This window comes from Cydia pomonella, chromosome 24, assembly GCF_033807575.1.
Source record: "Cydia pomonella isolate Wapato2018A chromosome 24, ilCydPomo1, whole genome shotgun sequence".
NCBI lineage: Eukaryota > Metazoa > Arthropoda > Insecta > Lepidoptera > Tortricidae > Cydia > Cydia pomonella.
The window spans coordinates 1,759,843-1,777,320 of NC_084726.1; the positions used below are offsets into that span (position 1 = coordinate 1,759,843).

At 36.0% G+C, this 17,478-nt stretch overlaps 2 protein-coding genes across 5 annotated transcripts in view; one reads left to right on the top strand and one right to left on the bottom strand.

Moving 5' to 3' along the window:
* The window catches only part of LOC133531045 (uncharacterized), a 452,747-nt gene that overhangs the window by 278,792 nt on the left and 156,477 nt on the right, over positions 1-17,478 (bottom strand). The window lies entirely within an intron of this gene.
* Positions 1-17,478, top strand: part of LOC133531030 (ryanodine receptor) — a 212,481-nt gene that overhangs the window by 44,751 nt on the left and 150,252 nt on the right. For 3 of the 4 annotated variants that reach the window (XM_061869105.1, XM_061869106.1, XM_061869107.1), the window contains exons 2-11: positions 1,576-1,688; positions 6,689-6,838; positions 10,324-10,377; positions 11,379-11,393; positions 13,157-13,234; positions 14,315-14,433; positions 15,427-15,496; positions 15,619-15,818; positions 16,262-16,444; positions 16,824-16,995. In XM_061869105.1, the coding sequence (XP_061725089.1) occupies positions 1,632-1,688; positions 6,689-6,838; positions 10,324-10,377; positions 11,379-11,393; positions 13,157-13,234; positions 14,315-14,433; positions 15,427-15,496; positions 15,619-15,818; positions 16,262-16,444; positions 16,824-16,995 (1,098 nt within the window). In that variant the 5' untranslated portion in view covers positions 1,576-1,631. The remainder of the gene's footprint in view (positions 1-1,575; positions 1,689-6,688; positions 6,839-10,323; positions 10,378-11,378; positions 11,394-13,156; positions 13,235-14,314; positions 14,434-15,426; positions 15,497-15,618; positions 15,819-16,261; positions 16,445-16,823; positions 16,996-17,478) is intronic. The other variant, XM_061869108.1, reaches the window with a different exon arrangement.

The following is a 17,478-nucleotide window of genomic DNA, read 5'->3' on the forward strand; positions in this document are numbered from 1 at the left end:
TCGCACAAATAAATGCCCTTTCCGGGACTCGAAAAATCGGCTTCATAGGCAGGCTCACTACCCACTAGGCCAGACCGGTCGTCAAATATTTATTTATTTCTCAGGGGGGCAATAAAGCGTGTCATTCTGACCAAGGGCATTTTCATAATTAAATCATGTCTTTTACAAGCCTCGCGTGACGACAAAGGAATTTGGGCTTAGCCTGTATTTGTACTCGCAGTGCAAATGGTTTTGTAATGCAAATATGTGAAATGTAGGCAGAAAACAAAACAATGAAATAATATTTTAAAAGCCTCATATTATTTTGTTAATTATAGTCAGTAACTTTTAAAAAAAAGTTTCTGTAGGTATTTTAATTCAGCTTAATAAAATTTGTGTTTAATAGTTGTATTCAGGATCGATATCTGTTTTGATTGTAGAGAATAGAAAAAGCACAAATAAAAAAACATAACCAAATGAGTAAAAAATTAGTAAATATTTGTTATGTATGTATGTCTATGTATGTTTATGGTTAGACGTATTTAAGTATGTTTATTCATATCAATTTCTTGTGTTATTTGGTTATATGCTATTCGACTTTTAATTATTATTATTTTTTTGTTGTTTTTCTTTGTGCCACCTACTGTAATACGTTTTATTCTAATTTTATTGTCTCCGATACCCAAAGGTTGTCTGGAAGAGATCGCTCTTAAGCGATAAGACCGCCTGTTGTTACCTCTACCAAATCGTCTTTGTTTGTTTCTGTACAATAATTATTGTCAACTATGTGAGATGTGCAATAAAGAGTATTGTATTTTATTGTATTAGTAACTTATCACAATTCTTACAAATGACATTAATATGCTTTTTTTATTCTTATTTTTTTTTTTTTTTTTTTTTTAGCTATTGTAATTGATTATGTAAATATATATTTCCATTCTATTCTTAAGTTATTTTATCATGTTATTCGATTAGCTAAAAGCAAAACACAAAATTAGCCTTGGTGATGTGTTCAATATTTTTAACGGTTTTTCACATAGATATTTTTCACCGTCATATTTCGTATTCACTTTTCTTTAGTACTCTTAGTTTCTTTAGTATTTGTACTCGCAGTGCAAATGGTTTTGTAATGCAAATATGTTAAATGTAGGCAGAAAACAAAACAATGAAATAATATTTAAAAAACCTCATATTATTTTGTTAATTATAGTCAGTAACAATTTAAATAAAGTTTCTATAGGTATTTTAATACAGCTTAATAAAATTTGTGTTTAATAGTTGTAAAAACACAAATAAAAAAACATAACCAAATAGGAGAAAATTATAAACTTTCACAATTCTTACAAATGACATTAGTATGTTTTTTATTTATTCTAAAGTTATTTTATCATGTTATTTGACTAGCTAAAAGCAAAAAACAAAATTAGTCATGGTGACGTGTTTAACATTGTAACATGCTACGCTTTTGAGGTTTAACGGTTTTTAACGTAGAGTTTTTTTCACCGTCATATTTCGTAGGTAGCAGTTTTTCATGTAGCATTTTTTCTGTAGAATTTTTACCCAATCAAAGGCTAATACATGTTTGTATCTTTTCAGATATGGTGTGTGGGCGATGCTGCAGCATTTCTGACAGTTGAACGTGAATAAACAAAATGGCGGAAGCGGAGGGAGGAGCAAGTGAGCAAGATGATGTTTCATTCTTGCGTACGGTAAGTTCACCAATTTAAATTTTTGGCGGCCAAAAGTATGTCAACCTCTTTGTCCAAAACGTGGCAAGTATGTTACCCTCGGTAGTAGCTACATATTTGCGGCGTTTGGGGTGGTAATCCTGGGGTCGTGGAGGCCTAGCGCATGTCGTATCTATAGGAAGTAAGGAGCTGCCAAAACGCTTTCTAGAGGCTACTGGTGACCAGAGGGCTGACCGATATTTTGTATTCTGTAATTAGGCCTAATTAGTTTATATAGCTCCAGTTTATAAACTAAAAGAAATAGTGCAAAAAAACAAGTTTCGTATGATTTTTTTTAATTCGCTGTATTTTTTTAACTGTGGTATCTAAAGCTACATAAACTAATTACATGGAACAAAACATATTAAAGAAGGTTTAGTTTCTTTTGAAAAAAATAGTCATTTTTTTCATTTTATCAGTACCCCTAGTGTAAATTTAGTCGATAGCGAAACGTGACGTACGCGTTTGCGTTAAGTCTCATTTTGTATGGGTTTTTGAACAGCGCGCCAAGCGGGACGTTTTGGAAAGTCAAAAATCTCATACAAAATGACACTTAACGCAAACGCGTACGTCACGTTTCGCTGTCGAAAATATTTACACTAGGGGTACTGGTTAAATTACTCCTTTTACAGTCAAATGTTCTTCTCACTATATTAAATTTTTAATATGTTGTGCTCTACATTGTATCGATATAGGTATGTATATCGATAGTCGATAAATGACAAGCCTATGACAGTTCAAAAATGCCACAATAATTTTGGCCTCTGATTATAATTCTAAAGAACAATGAACCCTTGACAACGGATCAGTACCCCTAGTGTAAACAAATTCGATTTCGAAACGTGACGTACGCGTTTGCGTTTAGTCTCATTTTGTATTAGATTTAGAAAGAGCGCGCCAAGCGGGACGTTTTGGAAACTCAAAATCCTATACAAAATGAGACTTAACGCAAACGCGTTCGACACGTTATGATGTCGATTAAATTTACACTAGGGGTACTGTTGTCAGCTACTATATATAACCGGCTGGGGTTTGGCAGCCACACTGACATTTAGTTAAGAATGCTGCCACACTTCGTCAGGAAATGTCAGCTAACTATAGATGAACGAGCCAGGTATCTGAACCCCTGGTACTAAAAATTCCAAACCTAAGCCCTGGGATCTGCAATTATATTTATTTTATTTCAAACATAATATGCGTCGAATTCTAGTAAAAGGTCCCACTTTGTCGCAGACGAGGTTTGCCTGCATCTTATACGAATAAATGGAGACCTTTTGCTTGGAAACAACACATATACAACATTACAGTCGAAACCAACGCACTGTATAATGTGTGAATGAATGAATAATTTTAAATACTAAACTTACTTAATACAATTTAAATCCAAATGGGGTAGAAAAAAAACACGGCGGCGGCGGTGGGGTAGAAAAGGCCGGGAAACAAGACATGGAAGATGGGATACATATACAAAAATCTCAGCTATTTTTAATATGTCAAATAAATGATACATTAAATGTTAGGCCTGCTAATAAAAAATCTAATAAAGCCTTACTTGCCTTAATAGTACATTACATATTCACACATGTATCGTACAACGTTTTACAGTACATACGGCCCTTTAAATGTTCGACATCACTTACCATCAGGTGAGATCGTGGTCAAACGCTTGCCTATCGTTATAAAAAAAAAAAAAAAAACATAGTAACGTAATATGCTCATTTTCGCACTAGTGCGGTAAAGTAGCACCATATTTACTGCAAAAATAAATAAAGAATCATTTAAGTAATCATAAAAATTGAAACACTGGTGGCCTAGCGGTAAGAGCGTGCGACTTGCAAATTTGCAATCCGGAGGTCGCGGGTTCAAACCCCGGCTCGTACCGTACCAATGAGTTTTTCGGAACTTATTTACGAAATATCATTTGATATTTACCAGTCGCTTTTCGGTGAAGGAAAACATCGTGTGGAAACCGGACTAATCCCAACAAGGCCTCTGGGTTGGAAGGTAAGATGACAATCGCTTTCGTAAAAACTAGTGACTACGTCAAATCTTGGGATTAGTTGTCAAGCGGACCCCAGGCTCCCCTGCCTGCCTGATGGTAAGCAGTTAGAGGTGTTACAATAATCTCCTATTTAAAAAATGGGCGAATTTTGTATTTGTATTTTAATGTTTCATACTCGTAGAACAAGGGCACTTCTTAAGTTTCAAGCCATGACATGAAAATTCAGAAACACTTAAGTATTTTCACGTAGATGTAGGTATTTTTGTATGTATCTATACAAATCAAATTATAAGAAAAATACCGAAATTTGGTTTGGTCGACTGTACACTGTTCACTTATAACCGCTTAAAAAAACTTTCTTACAAGAACTCCCTTTGAAAATAACCACTATTCAATCAATTGATTGTAAACCTTACCCTTTTATAAATAAGGCTTATTTTCAAAGGAAGGCAAAGTCCAAGGCTCCTCTTAATTGCAAGTCACACAAAAAGCAACTTGAGATTGAGCGCAATTCTATTTCACTTCAAAAGATGATTTTCTTCTATTCATAGGGTTGGCAACTTTAAAGTTTTTTCTTTACGCAGATATAAATTGTCATCTTCTTTTATATTCCCTAAAATTAAGAATTGGTAACCTAACCAAGTAGAAAACTACGCTGATATCATTGGCAGGCGATGTAAGTCGCAACCATACAATTAGGCTGAGATGCTCGTAAACTCTAGCTGCCCAGAGGCCATAAAAAAGTCTCCCATTCCAATGTATTTTGCTTCTTTATTTTTGACTAATCATAGCTGGTGGCCTAGCGGTAAGAGCGTGCGACTTGCAATCCGGAGGTAGCGGATTCAAACCCCGGCTCTTACCGATGAGTTTTTCGGAACTTACGTACGAAATATCATTTGATTTACTAGTCGCTTTTCGGTGAAGGAAACATCGTTAGGAAACCGGACTAATCCCAACAAGGCATAGTTCACCCTCTGGGTTGGAAGGTCAGATGGCAGTCGCTTTCGTAAAAACTAGTACCTACGCCAAATCTTGGGATTAGTTGTCAAGCGGACCCCAGGCTCCCATGAACCGTGGCAAAGAAGAAGATTTTTGACTAAGTAATCAAAATTGCACTAGTTTTTGTAAGTTTTGATGTGTCGGCGGCAAACTTTTAGGAATAGAAGAATACTTTTTCTGCGCGTGACTTAATTGACTATTGACTTTTGATTGACTGAATTGACGATTGACTCCCTAACATTGTCTATGTTATTAAATTTTAGTAATACATAGGTCACTAGATAACTTTGCAATAGACAAATATGAAATAAAGAGGTGGCCTATTACATATACCTTTCAAAACTATATTTTCACAAATTCACAGGCAATGTTTGGCGGGAAAATATTTAATTATTATTAAAATTACTTGTTAAAAACTTTAAAAATGTCGATGTGGGCTAAAGACGGTTTATAATTTTTTATACAACATATCTTATCATTTATTGAATGCCAACTATAGCATTACAAGATGTTTACGTATAATAACAACATTATAAAGTACAGGATGGACCTGACAAATCTTAAAATATAACTTAACCTACAGAAAAAAAAACTGGTGTAATAATATTTTTTGTACGTAATAAATATTTTCGATAAGTATTTAAAAATAATATAAAAATGTTTTAGTGAAATATTTATATATTCATTTCATACAAAGTTTAAATCTATTTTTATATGTATTAACAAGGCCCAGAGGATTCAATTTTAACGCCCAGGTTTGGCCTTATTCAGCAAAAATACAAAAAGTCATCAGTGTCACCCCTGCCGCCGGTGTCCAATTACCGGTCCCATTCACTCACTGGCCGCTTTCATTTTGCCGTTTATCCACAATAGCGAGGGTAACTCTATTAAAACGATAGAGTTATAAACGAATATTTCTTTAGGTTAAAGTTTTTTCCACGTTAAGCCTCTGTATTTTACTCACAAGAGTGGGAACGAAAGTTATAGTTAGATGCAAATTTTGAGTTGTTTCTCTATGATTGTATTGAATTTTAAGTGATGATTTTGAATAATGAATGTTTGAAAGAAATAAAATACATTTATTCCATAAAGCACACGTACAGATGTAGTGAACAATCTTTTCCCATCGTATTTTCTGGGAAACGTTCGTATTTGTCCTGCTACTTCAGTCAACCTCAGTACTTTTGTACTGGGACTGACGGAAATGGCATGACACGTTCGTGTGTTTCTGTGAAAATACGATGGGATTGTTCACTACAGCTGTACATAGGACAAGAAGATGAAAAAATAAGACAATAAGAAGAACAACATAAAATTATGTAACGTTAAAACCAGAAAATTACACACTTGGGTCCAGCAATGTGTGCAGTAGGGGAAAAGACCCTGTCTCAGCATATTGTTGCTATTCGCCAACGAGGCAACTTGCAACGCTGTTGTTCTGCCAATGCGTAAGGGGCCTTATTTAATAACGTTAATTTGGATTTGTTTTGGAATGTTTTACAATTAGTATTTTCTTGGTGTTAGTATGGTAAAAAAAATGTGTTCCACTAGGTAGCAAAGTTTTAAAAACCCGTGCCTTGAAACCCTCACAACACTCAAGGGTCTACTTTTCGTACCACTTGCTACGATGTTGGTTCAATTTTGGAATCTTTCACTTGCTCGCTTGAGGTGTTAAACAACAACTTTGCCTCCTTGTAAAACATCATCATCATCATCTCAGCCATAAGACGTCCACTACTGAACATAGGCCTCCTCCTTGGACCTCTACATGTACCGGTTCGAAGCGACCCACATCCAGCGTCTTCCGGAAACCTTAATAAGGTCATCTGTCCATCTTGTGAGTGGTCGTCCTACGCTGCGCTTGCTAGTCCGTGGTCTCCACTCGAGCACTTTTCGACCCCATCGGCCATCTTCTCTGCGTGCTCTGCGTTGTAAAACATATAGCTATTTTTTCTTTAATATGTAACCCTTTTCTTTGCAGGAAGACATGGTGTGCCTGTCCTGCACGGCCACCGGCGAACGCGTATGCCTGGCGGCCGAGGGCTTCGGCAACCGGCACTGTTTTCTAGAGAACATCGCTGATAAGAACATACCACCTGACTTGTCGCAGTGTGTGTTCGTCATAGAACAGGTTAGCAAACATCCCAACAAAAAACACATCAAAACCTAACCTAGGGTGCCGCTGGCAGGGGGACAGTGCCCAAGCTGCTGGTGGTCAGGGCAAGGAGAGGAACCGCCGGACTATCCACGTTGTGTCTAAGACTACCGCCTTCTGCATCAGACCTTTGAATCAGCCACCTAACGAGTCTCTTTACATACTTTGTTGACCCCATTGGTTTTATGATTAGTTTGTCGAGGGTTTCGGCAACCGGCATTATTTCCTCGAGAACGTTACCCAAATAGTAGGTAGAAGCCAAATGACAATACCAGTGAATAATTACGATAGAGAAACAAAAGAATGATGAAAGCAGCAAATCAGAGAGACATTGTTTAAATTGGGAAGGAGTAGAAACCATTTAAAACAGAGACGTGAGGTGAGTGCTTCGGTTTTGTTCTGTACCCCTAGTGTAAATATTTTCGACAGCGAAACGTTACGTACGCGTTTGCGTTAAGTGTCATTTTGTATGAGATTTTTGACTTTCCAAAACGTCCCGCTTGGCGCGCTGTTCAAAAACCCATACAAAATGAGACTTAACGCAAACGCGTTCGTCACGTTATGATGTCGATCAAATTTACACTAGGGGTACTGAATATATCGGTAAACGTCACTGTTTTAAAACGCCGTCAGCATAAAGGTGCGACCAGACCGCAGCTTAAAAAAACGGTCACGATACGGAATCGCAGTGACGCGTCGTATGCGTACCGTTTTTGACGCATGCTCCCCACACCGCTGCTTAAAAAACGGTGACGGTACGGAATCGCAGTGACGTGCTTCACGCGAATCTTTTTTGTTCGCAAAACAGTTGCGTCTTTTAAGTCACCGGTGTGGTGTCTGCCATAAGATCTCCGTGTAATATTTTTTTGCGATTTTTACGCAGATCAATTTACGGTACGTCAGCGTATTTTAAGCAGTGGTGTGGGGAGCATGCGTCAAAAACGGTACGCATACGACGCGTCACTGCGATTCCGTATCGTGACCGTTTTTTAAGTTGCCGTCTGGTCGCACCTTAAATGTTTTACGTGATCTATCGCAGCACGAGTTCATCACCAAGTAGTAGACCGCGAGCCAGGGACAGATTTCCATGACCAATCGCCTCCCGGGCGAAAACTCGTATAGTGGTTAACGGCTACGTATGATGAACCCTCGTGGACGTCAGCTGCCGCTCCGTTGGTAGGTTGAGTAATGGCACCCACCGAAACACGTAAAAAAAATTGTCGTCGCCTCCCGTTCAATACTTTGTCAGATGATAGTTCAGATGCTATTGTTAATTTAATAAATCGTCAGCTGGTCGCATAAACATGTAAAAAATAAGCGCTCTACCTTTTTATGATAGCAAACAAATCATGAAACTTTGCATGTAGCATTTCATCAGGTGAAACGCTATAAATGGATTACGCAATTCACACATTACGCATACTTGGCGGACATAAAGTGGTAAGGCGCGTATTTTTTGACATGTTCATTTTACAGCTGACGGTCTTTCCACCGTGATACGACCGGCTGACTATCATCTGACAAAGTATCAGCCGGGAGGCGATGACTGACGAATTATGATGGCCCGCGGTCTATAGGTACATTTGAGAATGAGGGTGGCAGGTATGTCAAAATGTTCACCGTTTCTTTGAGAATATCACGAAAAGTTTACCAACAAATTTGTCTCAAAACTAGAAAGTTAGAGAAGTATTCTTTGAAACTAAACGAAACTTTTCCAACTGCAACTGATTAATGCAAATTATGGTTTATGTCATAGGAAAACTCGGGCTAAGTATGCAAAACTTCAACTTAGAACTTCAATTGTGCAATTTTGAAAATCTGAACCATTGCGAATTGTAGGTATTCATTCATTCGTTCTTTTAAAATTATGGCGCTAGTCCAGTGGGTTATTTCGCCAATATTAAGTTATTAGGAGCTTTAACTATGACTAAAATTACGGTTAGTTCAAGACAGTTTACGATGATTGCTACTAAAATCGATAGCTGGACTTTACAAGTAGCTCGTGGACTACCGGCCGTTGACTCCAAAATGGTAGTTTTTTATATTTATACTATGTCGGTGGCAAACAAGCATACGGCCCGCCTGATGGTAAGCAGTCTCCGTAGCCTATGTATGCCTGAAACTCCATAGTAGCTAAACGCGTCTCAAGATTAATTCTCACTGCACAATTATCACATTAGTTTACTGTATAATAAGCTATAGATATTACACTTTAAACAATATTAATGAGCAAAAAACAATGGAATTAATCATGTATCAAAATATCTCAACATGGCGCTCGAATCGGAAGTCCTTGCGAATTGTACTTCTTAGAGTACGTCCTATAAAATTTCCCATAGGTACTGCCATAAACATAAATTCGGCGAACGTTTTTTATGATGAGAGTTGATTTGGTGCAACCAGCGTCCGGTTCTGCGTATATGTTGATCACATTTTGTGTTTTTTTATATTATTATATTAGAATTGTTTTTTTTTCCAAGGTTTTATTTTGTTTCACCTGTCCCATTGTCTGTCTGTCGGTCTGTAATCAAATAAATAAATAAATATTATAGGACATTATTACACAAATTGACTAAGTCCCACAGTAAGCTCAATAAGGCTTGTGTTGAGGGTACTTAGACTACGATATACATAATATATAAATACTTAAATACATAGAAAACACCCATGACTCAGGAACAAATATCCATGCTCATCAAACGAATAAATGCCCTTACCAGGATTTGAACCCGGGACCATCAGCTTCGTAGGCAGGGCACTACCCACTAGGCCAAACCGGTCGTCAAAAATCTTGCAAGTTAAATTTGATCCACTTCCCGGTATCCGATTGAGCTGAAATTTTGCATGCATATGTAAGTCGGGTGACAATGCAATATTATGGTAGCATCGAGCTGATCTGATGATGGAGACAGAAGGTGGCCATAGGAACTCTGTGATAAAACAACGCAACCTAATTGTGTTTGGGGTTTTTAGAATTAGTTAGCTCGATGAGTATTAGTCGCCTGTCTAAAAAAAAGTACAGTCAGCGATAAAAGCTTGTAATTCTAATTAAAATGATTTTTTTTCCAAAAAAGTATTTTATGTTATTATTATATAGTCCGTAGAATCGATCGGATAAGGAACACAGAGCTGCGCTCCAAAACAGGTATCGCAGATGTGGGTGTGAAGGCCGCCAAGCTCAAATGGGATTGGGCGGGGCACATCTGTAGGATGCACCCGGACAGATGGGCCAAAATAGCGACCGAATGGGCACCACAGATCACCCGAGGCAGAGGAAGGCCAAAAACGAGATGGCGAGACGACCTGGACTCATTTCGTAACGACTGGCGGGAGCATGCACAAAGCCGTGACGAGTGGCGGAAAACAGGGGAGGCCTTTGCCCAGCAGTGGGACACAATATAGGCTATATAAAAAAAAAAAAAAAAAAAAAAATTATATAATTGTTTATTTATTTATTTCAGGCATTATCAGTACGAGCCCTACAGGAGTTGGTAACCGCTGCCGGCTCAGAAACCGTAAGTGTACCCTCTCTAATCTCTCTATACCACCCTGTATGTACATTCGTCACAATTATATAAAAACCTGTGAAATAACTTGTTCTCCTCAAGTACTGTCCTTTAAATAATTTTCAAATAAACTAATTTGTCTCATGTTAAATTGTTTAACCTTAAAAGATTTTAAATAGCAAATCTATTGTATTGTTTAGCACATAGATTATATACAGGGTGAAATTTTATACGGTGCACATTTTATGGGGTTGGGCTGTAGTAAAAGAATGCCCAAAATATATATAATATTAGACATTCGTAACATTCCCCATTGAGAGTTAACATTACGTACCTATACTTAGGGGCTGTTTCATAATGTCCACGTAAAGTTCTGAATAAGCTACTTGCCACTTACCTGACGAAGAAAGTCATCGTTGGCGTTTCACAATCTTCAAATGGTAGATAAAGACCTTTACAACTGAAGGTAGTTTTATCTGGCAGTTAATTTATTTGTTAATCAGCTATTCAATAGGTTACTTGGACATTGTGAAAGAGGCCCTTAGACCTGCAAATAATTTAGTAAAATATTTTTCTAATCGTCAACTGTAATAGTTGAATGAAGATTTCGTATACCTAACTGTAATTGGGTACTTTTCATGTATGGGTTCCGAACTCAATTATAAGATTAATTTCGATACTCTGTAGTCAACTTAAAAAAAAATTACTAATCACATGCCGCCGCGCTCCCATAGAAAATACTAAACGGGCGCGGGCAGGAGTCGCGCGTTTATGTCTTTTTTCAGTTATTTACCGTATTTTGGTACAATGCCTAAATTGAAGAGTGGCATGGATTCTGAAGTAGTATCCTGACTTCTCATTTGAATGAATTAAATATTGACACATTAAACCTAGATACTTAGTACTTGATAAAAAAAAATGTGCACCGTAGTACATGTCATCCTGTATCTATTATTGTGTTTAACCTCCTGTGAATAATCTTTTACGTATCGCCACCGTTTCGATTCCAGGGCAAAGAAAACTTAGTGAGTACACCATTCGGTAAACTGCATGCCAAAAATTCAAAATCTCCAATTGGAATCATAAGTAGAATTCTACTTTTTATTAATATTCAATTTTACATTTTATTAATATTAAAAACATTTTTCTAATTAATCTTTAAACGATTTGAATGAATCTTTAAAATTTGCTTATGTTATTGCTAGTAGAACTCACTACTTCGTAACTAAGGCTGCTTTAACTTCATTGGATACTTTTATTCTTCGCGCCTTCCTTTAGAGCAGTTTTATTTTTAATTTAATAACTTTGTCTTCTAAAACTACCATAAGAATGACACAAATCCGTTTTTCCAGATTGTCTACAACCCTAATTCAATATACTATATGCTTACGTCCTCTTTAGATTCCTATTTCTACAATTTTCATCGACAAAATACCATTTTTACGACTTTTTTATTAAACGTAGAAATAATTTAAACAATGATCAAGGTCCTTAATCTCAGTTTATTTAGTGTTAACCAAGACTCGGAAACCGGTTAAATTTTCAAACCGTTATTATGTACTTTGTGCAAAACCTTTTTAGTTTCGGTTTCGTTCGTAAAACCGTTATTTTTAAACCAACATTTCTGCTGTAACCTCATTTAAACAATCATCAAGGTCCTTAATCTCAGTTTATTTAGTGTTAACCAAGACTCGGAAACCGGTTAAATTTTCAAACCGTTATTATTTACTTTGTGCAAAACCTTTTAATTTCGGTTTCGTTCGTAAAAGCGTTATTTTTAAACCCGTTTTTTAGGAGAATATTTCCATAAAGTTCTTGTCAAATTAACCGGTTTAGAACAATAAAAACCGGTTTCTTACTATACTCTGTATCTTTAGGTATTTAAATAAAAGTAAACAAAATCTACCTTCAAATGGCTCCTTAAGCTAGTTCAGGGTACATGAAAACATTACATGATCAAATAATGTAGGTTAAAGTCAGGTCGTTCAGTGACAGATCCAGGTGGTTTTGTATTTGGTTGGTTAACCTGTAAATGTTATAACTACCCGAAAATGTACAAATTGTTTGTTTACTTTTATTTAAATACCTAAAGATACAGAGTATATGTGGGTGTCTTTGTTTACGTTGCACATCAACAAACCGGCCTGCCGTCTCGTCGCTTGTCGGATAAACTGCTTTATTTAAGTTTAATGAAGTTCTTAAAACGTTCGCGTTCTTATGAAAGTTCGGAGTAAAACCAAAATAAACCGGTATTTACCGGTATTTTTAAAACCGGTTCAGAGCCTTGGTGTTAACGTTTGAAACCAACTTATTTTAGTATACTTGACTCTAACGAAACAATTGTTTGTACGTTTATAACCACGATCATCACTTTTTATTATGTCTTACTTGAATTAACTGTTTCTTTTGTGTTGTTTATTGGTTAAAATTTCCAACTAATATTTTTACTATAATAATATTTTGTATTTTGTACCTTATTGTATTCCGCCAATTGTCTACCTTACATCCTTTCATTTTAAATTTACTTTCATCCTTAAATATCATAAACACTACCTGCTTTTTTTAATTATAATATATTCTTGTATTTATAAAAATTACAATCCTGGCATGAATTTAATTCCTTAAAAATTTTACTCAAACAAATATATTTGTATTTCTTTTTACTTCCTAAAATAGACCTTTTAAATTAAATAAATACAGCCATTCTAATCGATATTTCTACAATAAAGAATTGTATAAAAATCTGAATATAAACAACATAATTATTTACGTGTATCCTTCATTTCAGGGTAAAGGAACGGGCTCTGGACACAGAACCTTGCTATACGGCAATGCTATTCTACTGAGGCATCTTAACAGTGACATGGTGGGTATATTTATTAATATTTTACAGTTCGTGTCATTCACGATGACGCGCAGATTTATCCAATCTAACCTTTAATAACATGACATTGCGAGTCAAGGCGCGCGTCTTCGTGAATGACACGATATATACAGTGTGTATTTTTGATACGACCGCTAAGCAAAGGGTGAGTTTAGGCTTTAATGAACACACTTTCATAAGTTTAAAAAAATAACAGACAACATTCATTTTTCCATTTAAATAATTCAGCAAGCAATGTACCACTACTTTGTTTTAACTCAAAACGTCGCATCAATGACGCGACGTCACAACTGTTAGAAGTGACTATGATGTACGAAATATTTTGCCGCTCAAAAATAATTCAAAAATTAATTATACTCTGGTAATTAAGACTAAATTAAAAAATCTTTCAGTATCGTTGTATATCACTTAAACCTACGTCTAATTTAAGTTTGCGGCTATATCAAAAATAGACACTGTATATTTAATTAATAAGTCTTATGTCTTAGCCACAAGTAACTTATTTTATTATTTGTTAGCTCATATTCCCAATGTTAGGCAGAGGCTTCCTCTCTTCACAACCTACCACGCAAAATAGGCGCAAGTGTATAATCTCAGTTTATTTAGTGTTAACCAAGACTCGGAAACCGGTAAAATTTTCAAACCGTTATTATGCACTTTGTGCAAAACCTTTTAATTTCGGTTTCGTTCGTAAAACCGTTATTTTTAAACCCATTTTTAGGAGAACATTTCCATAAAGGTCTTGTCAAATTAACCGGTTTAGAACAATAAAAACCGGTTTATTACTATACTCTGTATCTTTAGTTATTTAAATAAAAGTAAACAAAATCTACCCTCAAACGGCTCCTCAAGCCAGTTGAGGGTAGATGAAAACATTACATAATCAAATAATATAGGTTAAAGTCAGGTCGTTCAGTGACCGATCCAGGCGGTTTTGTATTTGGTTAGTTAATCAATAAATATTATAACTACCTAAAATCTACAAATTGTTTGTTTACTTTTATTTAAATACCCAAAGACACAGAGTATAGAACCTACATTTATAATCTTATATGATTTTAGTACCTGGCATGTCTGTCGACGTCGTCATCCCAGGACAAGCTGGCGTTTGATGTCGGTCTCCAAGAGCACTCCCAAGGCGAGGCCTGCTGGTGGACTCTTCATCCAGCCAGCAAGCAGAGGTAACATTCAGTTTTAATCGATTCATCTTCAAAACAAAAAGGTCCACTCCGTCACATTTTTGGGGGACATAAAAAAAACAACGCAAAGAATTTTGACCCACCATCCCATCAAATAGATAAGTCATATTGCCCATATTAAACTTACCTATACTTAGGTATATTTAAGTAACCCATAGTGCAAATTATAAATCTTAAAGTATAGTAAACATCCCTATAATGGAACAGGCACCAGTAATGGAATGGTATAGACAAATGCTGTAAAACAAGAATTTACCATCAGTTTTTAATCGCTGGCAACATTTTACCACAAACAAGAGCCAAAGAGCTGCTTAAGTTTAATTGTTTATTTATATTGATTATTTTGAAAATGAATGGCGCCATACATTCCATGACTGGAGCAAAAAACCACAGTTTTAATTGGTTAATAATATTGAAACCAATTGCAGTAACTTTCATTAAATACATAGAAAACATAAAGGGCGAATTGGACATTCCACTTTTAAAGCGTAAAGCGGTAGAAATTTTACAGGTGTCGGTGAAATATCAAAAATACTCCAAATTTTCTCTTAAATAAAAAAAAATATTATGGTTATACGGTTACTATACTTTTTACACTTTTTTGCCATTTCAAATTGTAAATTCTGTGTATCACGTTATTTTATGGGTGCTTGCCTGAAATAAAATCAATTTATTTTATTTTATTTTATTTTATTTTATTTTAAATGTTCCATGATTGGTGCCGTTAACATACTAGAATCTCATCTGTCATCAACACTCCTTAGAATGTCAACAAATATGCCTCATAATATCTTGAAAACTTTTTCAAACTGTTATGCTAAAAACTCTTCTTCCCAAAATTAAACTATACTTGTATCACCCAATCTGAGTCTTATTATATGAAATATAGAGTTGATATTCCCGGTAACCTTCATGACACTTGTTGCTTTTTGTTTTTCCTGTCATTATACTTTGTAATGCCTTATTTAAATACAGATCTGAGGGTGAGAAGGTGCGAGTGGGTGACGACCTTATCCTCGTGTCGGTCGCGACGGAGAGATATTTGGTAAGTTTACAATCATATTTAGACTAGTTATATGGTCACTAGGATCTTAGTCACCCTCTTATGTACACTATAAATGTATACTAATGTTTATACAACATACAATTTATTTTTATTTATTTCAGCACACTACCAAGGAAAACGAAGTATCGATCGTAAATGCCTCATTCCACGTGACGCACTGGTCGGTGCAGCCATACGGCACCGGTATCTCACGTATGAAATACGTCGGATACGTATTTGGTGGAGATGTACTTCGTTTCTTCCATGGGGGCGATGAGTGTCTTACTATACCGAGTACTTGGAGTACGGAGGGTGGGCAAAAGTAAGTATATATTTTTTATTAAAAAAGAAATATATTTGAGACTTAGAATATAAGATATTCAATGAATAAAGAGAATAATAATAAAATACTTTATTGCACACTACAAAATAAACGTTACAGAGTATTTTTTTTTTTTTAGCAGTGGAGAAAAAAAATATGAAGGAAGATTGCAATATACACTTTTTTCAAATAAAAGAACAATTTTTGAAATCATTTCACATGATAGAGAATTGTCATCGAAAAACCAACATACTTGCATAACATCGAACAAATTAGTTAGGCAATTTGCCGATAGATGGCGCTGTACATAATTATAATGTGTATAGGTACTTCTGATCAAAAGTCGCCTTTACAGTTACACGAGATAATTCAAAGTTTTGTTAGAACCCTCGGTGCGCGAGTAAAACGAACCCGCGCTTAACCGGTTTTTTTATTAATTGCAGCATCGTGGTATACGAGGGCGGCTCAGTGATGTCCCAAGCCCGTTCGCTCTGGCGTCTCGAGCTCGCTCGCACTAAGTGGGCCGGCGGCTTCATCAACTGGCTCCATCCTATGCGTATACGACACATCACTACTGGCAGATATCTTGGAGTCAATGATCAGAATGAGCTGTATCTTATACAAAGGTAATGTAGAATAACAATATAGGTAAAAACTTAAACGTTAAAGCACCACACCAGTAGGTATAGCTTAATGCTCATCATTAGAATCATCCATCGCCATGTGCCAATTAATTAATTAAACTACCATACCTTACCATGGGCTTGTGGTATTGAAACTTAGATACAGCATTATATTGTGGAGAAATTTTTGATAAGGATATCTTTTTTTAAAGAATGTATTGCTTTAAGAAAGCCTTATACTTGTCATTTTCAATCAATTCCTTGGCAGTTGCGGATTATTATTGGCAATGACCTAAGAAAACCTTCATACGTAGCAGCAAAGTCTACACATTTTTAGTTAACTGTGTCAACGATGATTTTAATGTGATCTTTTTTTATACAGAGATGAAGCCACAACAGCATCCTGCGCGTTCTACCTGCGTCAAGAGAAAGATGACCAGAAGGTGGTGCTTGAAGACAAGGACCTTGAGGTTATCGGTTCGCCCATCATCAAGTATGGTGACTCCACTGTCATTGTGCAGCACTCGGAGACCGGCCTGTGGCTGTCTTATAAGGTAACTTAATATTCAGCTTGATATTTCAAAAGTCATGAGGCCTTAGACCTGTTATTTTTGACAAATATCATTGCTAGAAAGAGAGGCTAATAGAGATTACAGATTACAGACATTAATATTAAATACAAACCAGAAAGTGGTGACAGAAAACAACTGTCTGGCAGAAACTGGTCCAGTAAAAGCCTAAGTTTAAAAGTCAGAATCTGTAATAAACAAATCAGTCTCCGCTCTCATTTTTCTTAACCTTTTAACCGCTTAGAATTTTCATCGAGCGAGCTCATGTCCCCGCTGGTACTAAGTTACACGAGGTTTTGTCTTATCAGACTGCGGCGAAATGTGCGGGATATTGTATGTCCTATATATCAGATCACGGCGGTTAAAAGGTTAAAACTTAAATCTGATGATGGTACCTACACAAAAAATCGTCAGAAATCATAGAATATAATGGAAGAAAGTAATTTAGGTTTGTCCAAAATTACTCGT